General features: G+C 44.4%; 1 protein-coding gene across 1 annotated transcript in view; it reads right to left on the bottom strand.

Annotated features, from left to right (window-relative positions):
- The window catches only part of RND3 (Rho family GTPase 3), a 22277-nt gene extending 11889 nt beyond the window's left edge, over window positions 1-10388 (bottom strand). Inside the window, exons 1-2 of the mRNA XM_006157641.3 lie at window positions 9951-10388; window positions 9352-9439 (exon numbers count right to left, since the gene is read on the bottom strand). Coding sequence (XP_006157703.1) covers window positions 9352-9439; window positions 9951-10100 — 238 coding nt within the window. The 5' untranslated portion in view covers window positions 10101-10388. The remainder of the gene's footprint in view (window positions 1-9351; window positions 9440-9950) is intronic.
- Between the last annotated feature and the right edge of the window lie 1197 nt (window positions 10389-11585).

Here is an 11585-nt window from a genome sequence, read left to right as displayed (position 1 = left end):
CCTCTGAAGGCAGAAGCAATAGGGAAGGCAGAAACTACACTAAAAAAAGGGGCTGAAAGGAAGCTGGTAAAAGAGCAATGAGACCTGCCCCAGACTCCTGCATCCCTCCAGAAAAGTTCTGCAACTCGCCAAAGTCAGACAGCAAAAACTTCACGTCTATCGCTTTTTGAAAAAGATGCTCGCAAAAAGCTGCCAGAGTGCCAACTATAGAACTAAATACAGCACAAGAGAGTTGAATAGTTTTCACTTTGTATTCAACTTCAACTGCAGTACAGGTACTGATGTTCTTACAGTATATACCGAGGTACTTACTGTATATACGTCAGCATTTAAGAATGTACTACAGTCAGATAAATCTAAACCCTGAACTTTGCTTGTGCAATTAAACTCTTAGCATATAGAACTGGCTTCATACATATGGAAATCCTCAGGTAAAGCATTTCTGTTATACATACTACATGACACTTCAAGCCATAGTACTGTTCCAAGGTTCTTTCTAAGTAACCTACCAGATGTAGATGGGAAAGCTTCAGGAAAACCATACTGCAAAGAAATGCCTGCACTAGATATGCCAAGTATATGCCTTTGTCCCTAAGCCCCCAAACACAGTCCAGGGTCTTCAGCTCAGATATAGATTGGAATAAGTGTATGCTTGGGATTCTCTGAGTTGCTCAAGATTGGCAAACATCAGCAAAATTCTAAAAGGCTTTTGGAATTTCAGGTCTACCCATCTTTGTCTTCAAGATCATTAATTCTGGGTGAGAGCAAAATTTCCAGCCCAAGAATAGTCACAAAGCGCCTCACCCAGAAACTAATTCTTCAGACACATACCTGTTTGCTGAAGTCATCCTTTCGCAAAGACAGAACACACCATATATGTACATCATTAAATGTATATGTAAGATTCATGCCCAAAAGGGAGGCTTTCTGGAACCTTTTGCAAAACCAGTTCAAACACTGTAATGCTTTAAAGGAGTCTGAGACCTCAAAACTCTTCTTGTTGAGTATTTCATAGACATAACTACTTTTACTTGAACCTTAATTTGAAAAGATTCCCTTTCCTCCATAAGAAATTCCTGAAATTCCTACCAAGAACAGTCAGTCTGGAATACTGCATATTTTTGGCAGAAAAAACCACATTAACTTTTTTTTTTTTTTTTCTTTTTTTGGAGAGGTTTTTCACTATAGGGTGCGTGCACTCACCAGACAGACAGAGAGAGACATAGAGACAGAAAGCAAGAAATCACCCCCCAGGGGGGATGGTCACGCCGCAATCCCTTCTCCTCCATTCTCCTCTCGGGATCTTGGGCACGCACGCACACGCGCCCGGCGTGAGTTTTAAGCCACTGGGTCCAGGACGTGAACCGCAGTTGACTACGTGGGAGTCCAGCGACATAGCCAGAATGCTGTCTAACATTAAGACTGTTATGAATGAAAAAACCACATTAACTTTTTTTTTTTTTTTCTTTTTTTGGAGAGGTTTTTCACTATAGGGTGCGTGCACTCACCAGACAGACAGAGAGAGACATAGAGACAGAAAGCAAGAAATCACCCCCCATGGGGGATGGTCACGCCGCAATCCCTTCTCCTCCATTCTCCTCTCGGGATCTTGGGCACGCACGCACACGCGCCCGGCGTGAGTTTTAAGCCACTGGGTCCAGGACGTGAACCGCAGTTGACTACGTGGGAGTCCAGCGACATAGCCATTACGCTAACTGCTGGTTCCCAAACCACATTAACTTTTGGTATTTTTAGTGACCACCAAGAGCAGCTCTGTATCAACGGGGACTCACATGTGAGACTACATGACCTGCTCAATTATTACAAGCCAGCATTTCCTCATGCCATTTCTAATCACAATGAAAGCTTTAAATTAGCAGCAATCTCAAGTATGTGAAATCAAGACTGGGCAGAATTTTGTATCTGGCTCAGTTTAAAACTCTGATTAACTCTTTTTCCAAGTGGTCTGCACTGCAAATACCAGCCCCACAAGTACATAACAAACATTCCCAGGAAGGATATTCTGTTCATTTCTTATATAGATTCAAATTACTAAGAATTATGAAGAGATCTTATGAAAATCTGTGGGTAATTATATGTTACCACAACAATGAATTGATACTTTCTACTTCTTTGGGCAACACAAATACATTAGTTGGATAGAAAGACAGGTTGAAATAAAACTGTTATTTGGGGGCTTTAAATAAAGCTTTAGCTTTAAACACCTAATCTTGTTGAGATGCTTAAAATATGTAGGAATCAAAACATTTTACTGACAGTAGAACCATGGCAAGTCATAGAGCTTTGAGAATAAAAATGTATGAGTACAATTTTTTAAAAATTCCGTTATCATTCAGTAACAGATTAAAGCTTTATGTTTCATGTGATACCTAAGACTCAGATTTCTTGTGTGGAGTCCCATGAGTGAATTAGCCTTTCTACATACTGTCATCAGACTCATTTTTCTAAATCAACATGCAAAACACCTGGTCAAACTTTTGAGACAGTTTACATTCCAATGTCAATGAAATTTGTTTTATCAAGGGACTCTGAGCAAGTCGCTAATACTTAGTAACAGAGAAGACATATAAAGGACATCAGAAAACGACTGAGACATGACTAGTTCATTAGGCACAACTCACCAAGTGCCAGGAGCAGCTGGAGAAACTATGGGCCCTTGGTGTCATATTTACATGCAAAAGAACTGGATTAATGGGGAATCATCTGGTCATTTCAGGTGGCATCAGGATGACCAATCTGGATCCCTCACTGATACATGCGATTTAGCAAGAAATCAAATTGAAAAAAAAAAAAAAACAGAACTTTATGGTTTTGTTTTGTTTTTAAATCTAGAGACAGATGCAGACTGCCATACCACCCTCCCCATTTTGGGGGGCAGGTTCCATGATTTGGAACAAATAGAAATTATTCCATGATGGACAAATCTCTAAATGCAGTGTTCTCTATTGCTTATTAGAAACCACCATATAAGCTATCTGTTTTGCCTTAACTCCGTCTCTTGCAGGGTTTCAATAGGAAAAACCAGTAACTGATCCTGGCTGTGAAATCCTAAGCTCCTAGGGATCATGACTCCTTTATAAAATATCTGGTTTTCTGCAATTTTACCCTCAATATTCATATCACAAGTACTCATGCTTCCTTGGCTCATTTAAAAAAATATTTATTTTTATGTATTTATGTATTTTAGTTTGTTATAGGGTGCATGTAGTCACTGGAGAGAGATAGAGAGAGGGAAAGTGAGAAATCACACCCCACACACACACCGCCCAAGGGGGATGGCCAAGCCACAATCCCTTCTCCTTCAGTCTCCTTTCAGAGTTTTGGGCAGGGGGAACCAGCAGTTAGCGTAATGGCTATGTCACTGGACTCCCACGTAGTCGACCACAGTTCACATCCCGGACCCAGTGGCTTAAAACTCACACCGGGCACGTGTGCGTGCGTGCCCAAGATCCCAAGAGGAGAATGGAAGAGAAGGGATTGCGGCATGACCATCCCCCCTGAGGGGTGATTTCTCACTTTCTGTCTCTATGTCTCTCTCTCTCTGTCTGTCTGGTGAGCGTACGCGCCCTATAGCACAAAACCTCTCCAAAAAAAAAAAGAAAAAAAGAATTTTGGGCAGGCATACACATGTGCCTGGTGTGATTTTCAAGCCACTTGGTTCAGGACTTGAACGATGAAGTTGGCCAGCCTTCTCAACCTCCATACCACCTGCTAGCTCTCTTAATAAACTCTTACCTGACATTAATTTAAATTAGAATTCTCAACTTTGGAATCTTGTTTCCCTGGTGGCCATTAATAAGCATGTTTCCAAATAGAAGGGATGTGAAGGTCTTTTTAAGAACTGAGTCAATTCCAGAAAAGGACAGGCATTGTGGTTGGCTTTAGTAAGCAATTAAGTCAAGGGACCTGAGCTGATACTCTTGCAGATCTTGTTGATGCTAGGTAAATCCAGCTTTAAAATCTCTAGGTTCACCCTCCTAGAATCAAATGCTACAACACCAGAAGTGACTAAATGTCTCCCTGCCCCCACTTGTCCTGGGGGTGTTCTCAGAAAGTGCCAGGGCAAGAACTCCTTAAGACTGTTCAAGTTCCCATGGGCAGGCATTTCCTTCCATCTGCACCCCTGATAATGGGCTCTGTTACCATGGGAATACCTAAATATTTTTAATGTTATCACCTATATCTTTTTACCACTTTTGTCTGTCTTATCACCCTAAGTAGATTACAAGATCCTTGAGGGCAAAAATGGCTCTTGCCTGGCTTTGTAGCAAACCCCACATGTTTCCATCCCCCATTCCCTTAGCTCTAGCAGACTATACACACATAGAATGCCCTAGAATATGTCTATTGGTTTCATAATTATTTCTACATGTCTTGTCCAGATGTGTTAATTTATATATTAAGACACCGAAAAAAGAAACCAATGATCTCTTCTTAAGCTGCTTTTCTGGATTAATTATGTACTAATCTCCAATACTGCTGAAGCCTTCCTATCCTTGTAAAGAAATATTTCATTAGTGCATGTGTCACCAAAACCATTCTTCAAACTTGACGTCTAAGCTACAAATACACAATATAGACAGACTTATGATTATATAATAGAAGAATTTGTCCTCAAAGTAAGGCCATGAGATAGTTAATATTTTCTCTCCTCCCTATTCCTTTTAGATAAAAGTTTAAGAACACTACATTTGCTGTCAATAATGCTAAAAATTAATACAGAAAATGCTAATTTTAGCACTCAGAAACTAAAGGGGAAGATTGTACCATGAGAAGATTTAAATGAGTGTTCATGAGGCAACAGCATAGTTATTGTAGGGGATTTTAGCAGCTAAATTGAATATTTTAAAACTAATAATATGCCTTAAATAAAAAATGCATTAACTTGCCTTGGTTAAAAGCTGGCATGAATGATTATTACTCCCTAAATCACATGTGCTGAAATTACACTGCAATCGAATCTCTTAGGAAAAGATATGGTGATCCCTAAATGACTAACTTTCTATTATTAGTAGTCACTTCATGCTACAAATTGCTTCTACACTTGGCAAATGTGGCAGATTTTGAGACCTATGATATCAAAACTACTTTGGTCTCACTTATCACTGTAAAACGCTGAAACCATTGACTGCTGTTTTGCAGAAACTCACTGGATAAATTGGAAATCATTAGTAGCATTTCTTCAACTATTAATAGAAATCCTTATGTTATAATTTTTTAAAAAGAGTATTTCTCAGTAAAATGAAGAAATGGTGGACCTCTATCCAAACACTATCTTGAAAAATCTCCATCTTAGATGATTCATATGACAGTTTTTGGTAGGTTCCCCTTTTGGAAGGCTTTAAGCACCCATAAACAATCACTTGGCCAAGTGCCACTTGTGGTTGTTTTAATTGGTGTGTGCGTGGGGGTAGAGACAGAGCTGTTTCCTACCTGAAGATGATCTAGAGGATATAAAAGCCCTAGGGACGCCTGACAAGGGAGATGCATTGCAACCAGGTGGAACAGGTCCCTTGGGTTCAAGAACCTGACAAAACTGGGCTCATCAAAGTTTGGCTCTGAGCCAGCCACATTACACTAAAAGGGGAGAGCGTCTTTCTCCCCACTGCTCCACTCAGACTTAGGCCAGACTTGCCTCTTCTTAGGGGCAAGACCATGTTTTCATTAACTCCACATCTTCAAGGCCTAACAGAAAGCCTGTTTATATTATAGGAGACACATAAAGAAGAAAGAGAAGGGACACATAAAGGAGAAAGAGAGAGAGGGATAGAGGGGGAAAGGAAGGAAATGTCAATGTACCCAGCCTCAAAAAAGTGGGAAATGAATGACTTCCACTTCTGTCTCAGAGACTCCACATACCCTACTTTCCCTTGATGCTCTTTCCCACATCAAAACTGGCAGAATTAAAAGTAGACCCTTTATAAGGAACTGTTTAAGTAGAGAGACCAGATAAGCGAACTGCTTCTGTGTCCTACATGGTTGCCTCTCTGCCAGGAATACCATCCAACTGACAAAGTTGATGCCATTTCTCTCCTTGTGTGCAAAAGTGAGGCACACCCGATTTTCCTGTATAAATCTCTTCCACAATGTTCTAGGAGGGAAAATCATCTGATATATAGGACTTTACAGTCCTGGCTTGATCTCTGCTGCAGAATTAAATTAATAGTTGGCAGATGGAAAAAATAAATGCATCAAGAGGCATAAGGCATATGCAATTATTTTCACAACCTGAATCAAATAAATGTCTTAGTGGGCAAAGAAAATGTCAAACATTTGTCAAAAAGTAATCCTATTCAGAAATTTACCGTGAAAAGCTTGGGATTAAAGAGAAAAATGTGAAAGATATTTGAAATCATTAGTGGCTGATGCAATGGTCCCTGCTAGATGTATCTTACCCATGAATGACAAACCAATTTTGGTTAAAAGGCTATTCTTGGAATTTTAGCAGTGTTTGCTGACTGTGTTTAATTAACTAACATTTCACCTCACACGCAATATAATAGAATTCTAAATAAGTCCCTGACGCCTCTTTTTATCCATTTATATAAATCTAAACTCTAGCTACGATTTCATCAGTGGATAATTTTGCAGTACAATATTTTCTTAATCACAATTTTCAAAGCTATGCATAGCTTTTGTTTCATTAAACAAATATACAAATGATTATTTCACTACAGATTTCATTTCAGGTGATTATCTTTAATTGGGTGAAAGGGAATGTTTATAGTTGCCATTCTTTGCACACAGGTAATTCACTGGTAACAAATGTCAGGAAACCTATCTCCTTGTAAACTATGCATATCATTATTCATTAGCTCATTCAACAGATTTTATTGGGTGACCACTGTGTGCAAGATGTGCTATGTGGACAGACTAAGAAGTGCAGAGTTTTGATTAAATACTTGAAAATATCTGAAGTCATATTTATCTGCACATTCAAAGGGCAGACTCCAACTGCAAACAGCCCACATTTTGTTTATGTTCTGGCCTTTGGAAAACAATATACCTTTTTTCTCCTAAAAAAGAGTCATTTTAACCCGTTGGGCACCTAATCTAAAATCTACCTTGGTGGTCCCGTGGCTCTTGAAGCTGGAGACAGGGGATGTATAACTCAACTATAAGCCCGCCCACTCCCCCTCCCTACCCACTTGTGTCTCATTCCCAGATCCATCAGGAAGCCTGGCTCTGCTATAATAACCTGGCTTGCTTTGTAGGAAGCAAAAACCCCAGCAGAGGATACCATGTCCACTGGGACCAAGAGCTGAAGCCAACCAACATCCTGGGACACAAAAAGACTTGCCTGTCCATGCTCTAAAACCACGAAGTGTATGGCCACAAGAGAATCTGCACATTATCTAGCTCAGTGTCCTCTCTTTACAGATGAAGAAAATGAGACCCAGGGAGGTGGGAGATTTGCACAAAGAAATCCGTGGTAACCAGGAGCTAAGATCTAAATACAGCTTTGTATCAAGGATCGGATCAAACCCTCAGCCCACCCCACTGGCTAAATAATGCCTGCTATGCATTAAGTCCAAATAGGGCTGGAGGAACGGAGGGTCCCGGTGCTAATTACTGGTACCACACCAGCTGTCCTGCCCACTAGGCAGAGCAAATATCATGATATGCCTGGGAATTAGAGCCCATTAAGTACTAGGCAGTGCAATAACGCAGATGATAGGAACTACTGAAATGAGAAGCCACTAGGATTCTCCTACCAACACCTTCTCTGTAGTTGAGTCTGTATGTGCAATCCCCTCCATAAACAGGGCGCGCTCCGGGTTCTGCTCCCCTTGGAGCTGCTGGAGGAAGAGCCTGCTCTCTAAGGGGGAAAAAAATCTGCCCTTTTTACTGCAGCAGCAGGAGCATCTGGACCCACCGTAAGAGGCGCTCGTGTGAGACTTCTCGCTTGCCTTTGTGCAGGGATTGCCTCTGGCGACCCTGCCGGTCAGGTCCCTTTCTCTTGCTCTCTAATCCCGCCCTTCTCCCCCCCTCGTCCCACCCCCCCAGTCCCTGGGGACTTCTGAGGTTCAAGCCCAGGGTTTTGGGACCTCCACAAGGCCACTCCTAGTGAGAGCGGTTTCACTTCAGGGCCTCCTCGCTGGAAAGCAAACCGGCGTGTTGGCACTTGTGCGCGCCTCACTCTAGTTTCACCCGGGATTTGGCCCAGCTCCCTACTAAACTCCCAGCCCTAAACGCGAGGCCCTTTGCCCTGCCTTCCCAAGGGCTCCTGCCTCTCCAGAGGTATTCTCCTCTTGGAAAAGGCATTCTTTGCCGACAGGCACCGCTGGAGAAGGCGGCTGAGTGCCTGGGTTTCAAATTCCCGGAGGTACTCTACCCCCCTTCCCCCAGCACCCACCGCCCTTGACCCTGCCCGAACCTCTAACTCAGCCCAGAGCTGGGAGCCCTTCCATCGACGGGGTACCTGGCCTTCCCTAACCAACACGCACCAAGAAGGTGGGTGGGCTCATGGGAAGGCAATAACCTGGCCTTGAACTCCATACCCTTGAAAAATAACCCACCGCGGCGCCAATAATTCAAGTAGACAGCAAGGTCAAAGATGAATACTTCTGCCCACTGCCTTGCAGGAAGGTGGAGGGTGATGCAATAGGGGATCAAGCAGAACCGGCATAGCCAGGGAGGAAAAGCATGATCACTGGGGGTGGGGACGAAGGGGTGGCTTGGTGCAGGTGGGCACTAAGACGTGGAGGGCCGCCAGCGGCGCGAAGAGCAAGCGCGGCGGCCGCCAGGCCCTGCGCTGTCTGCGCTGCTAGCGCATTCCTGGCTGTAGGAGTCACGGACGCCTCGGCTGCTTGCGCTCACGTTACTCTTCCCCAAGCGCGGAAGCTGCACTTATCCGCCTGAATGCAGGGATTTTCTCCCGCTTCCTTTCACCCTCGCCACGCTCCTCGCCTGACTCTCCGCCTACCAGCAGGTTAGAGCCAGGAGGGGCGCCTATACTGTATTAGTGGGTAGCGCGGAGGCGAAGCCAACCCACCCCCACCACCCAGGATCTGGCCACCAAAACCGCCCCTGGGCGACACCCACACTGTCGCATAAAGCGCCAGGCCACGCCACGAGAGCGCCCACCGCGCGGTCGCTCTTCTGGCACATAGTAACGTCCTCCCCCGTCCCCAACAAAACCGGGTAACATTTACTCCCAGCAGAGACCGTGGGAATCCCTCAGAGAGTGTAAAGTTAGTGGAGGGGCGCAGCGCGCTCCAGGCGCGCCAGGTGGTGCTGAGAACGCCTCCAGCGCGGGGTTCTGAGACCCGCCGCGCGCCCCCTGCGGGGAAACCCGCCCCAAGCGCCACGCGGTCCGACGCCTCTTACCCGAAGTGTCCCACAAGCTCAACTCTATTCTTTGTGTGTCGATTTCAAAACTGGCCGTGTAATTCTCAAACACTGTAGGGACGTAATTCTGGACAAACAAGGATAGAGAAGGAAAGAAAGAGGGTAAAAAGGTTATCTTAAAACGCACAACACCCACTCAACACCCCCCAAAATCGCTTTCCCTTCCACAATTAAACGTACACACACACACACACACACACACACACACACACACACGAATCCGCACACATGAGACTACACACTAAACACGCAGTTCTTTTTCAAAGCCCGGGTCTGACTTCCCACTTGCCCCCAAAGCCATCTCAGCTTTTGGTGACTTGCTGACCCAAATCCCTGGGCCCCAGGTTCTGTAGAGGGGAATGAAGTTTCAGGCGCTATCAGCCCACTGTGCCGGCGCGTCCCAACCCCCAAACGTTTCCAGCGCACTTTCCTTTTCCCAGCAGTGTTATCAGGGGAAAAGTATAAGGAGTAAGAAAGACCGCTTTAAAAAGGAGAGGCGGGTGACGAGGGAGAAGCTAGGCAAGCCTCCTGCGAGCCAAGCCACCCCTGGGATTGCGGCCACAGCCGGCCGCACTCACCTCGGGGAAGCAGTCCTTGGCGAAGACATGCAGCAGCGCGGTTTTCCCACATTGACTGTCTCCCACCACTACTATCTTGCATTTCACGTTCTGATTAGGATCCATGATAGATTTACTAGATAATTTCTGGCTGGCTCTTCTCTCCTTCATTGATGTTGCCTTATTTCCTCTTGGAACAGGAATTTTCTCTTAAGAAGAAAAAAATATATGTATATTTCTCTCTATATAAAAAGCAGATATAAAAATAAACGGCGACGCTGGAAGAAACCCCTGGAGCGCAGCGCAGACGGGGAGGAAAAGGAGAGGAGCAGGCTCGTTACTCTCCTCCAACAAGTTTTATGCCTGACTCCACACCGCGCCTCCCAAGCCCAATTCCGATCCGACTGCTTTGTTTCACGCTCTCTGCGCGGCTTTATACGCCCGGCCTTCCAATCCTCGTCTTTCTCAATGAGAGAAGGAAACTGATCCGCCTCCTCCCCTTTTATGGAGCCTGGGAGCGAGCGCTGTTGCGTTGCTGGCGGAAAATGTAAGCAGTGCGCCCTCTAGGGTGGCGGTGCGGGATCTGTTTCAGATCAAGGCTTCATAGGACAACGTGAAGACCTTTGTTGATGGATAGAAACATACAAGCTCAAGCGGAGGTGGGAAATAGATGCCTATGTATATTATTTATTCTACAATTTCTTTCAAAATGTTTTTAGTGGAGGTTTATCTACTGAGGCCTCAGGGACATTTGTAAAAACAAAAAGATTTCCCACCCAGGTTAAGGCTCCTGAAAATCTTTCTTCCTCCTCAATGGCTTGCCAGGGTCACAGTAAAAGACTGGCTTTGGAAACCTGTCAGATTCAGTCATTGAGGAGGAAGAAAGATTTTCAGGAGTAGGTAGAGGAGGGGGGAGGGGAGAAGAAAGAAGAGATCATGCATAACTGACGCAGGCAACAAGGAGCTCCGTCTACTGTACTGGGAGCCCAGAGTCGTCCCCGCTGCATTCCCACCTCCTTACAGTGAGGAGACTGAGGGGTAGGGATTTCTATGTTGCCCTTTCATCCTTTTATCTTTAGCCTTCATCTTCCTGAACACAAGCCTCCTAGGTTGGACTCAGAAGGCACAAATATCCGTAGTTGAAAAATACAGATTCCCATCCTGTGCTTCTCCTTCACATCCGTCCTCCTAGCCCTCTAAACTTTACTCACAGTAAGAGTCTTAGGAAAGATCAGCAATCGCCCACGTGTTTATTCTCTTTTTTCTTTGAAAAGTCCCTTTTTCTCTTCTGCATCTTCTGTATCCCAAATGGTCAGGAGTTTTCAGTTATTAAAAAACATTGGACAAAACCAACTTTCAGGTCCCCCTGTGGAGACTAATTTACTTATAAATGAGAAGAGAGTGAGGTGAAGAAGAAAAAATAAAAACTCATGTGGTACCTTGAAAGGCACAGGAAAGATGGTCAAAAGCACTAATGTAAAAAGAGCTTGGCTTGTAGTTTAGTGGTTAAGCACAGTACATAGAGAATCGGATGCTATATGGCTGACCATGCTGCAAATCCTGACCCTACCACGTACATGTGTGGGCATGCCTCAGATCCTAGCAGAATGCAGAAATGGAGGGAAAAGAATTGCAATATGACCACATCCCATTGGG

Source organism: Tupaia chinensis, unplaced genomic scaffold, assembly GCF_000334495.1.
Source record: "Tupaia chinensis unplaced genomic scaffold, TupChi_1.0 Scaffold000549_1, whole genome shotgun sequence".
Taxonomy (NCBI): Eukaryota; Metazoa; Chordata; class Mammalia; order Scandentia; family Tupaiidae; genus Tupaia; species Tupaia belangeri.
Note: the sequence above shows the minus strand (reverse complement) of the source record. Positions and strands in the feature narration are given on the sequence as shown.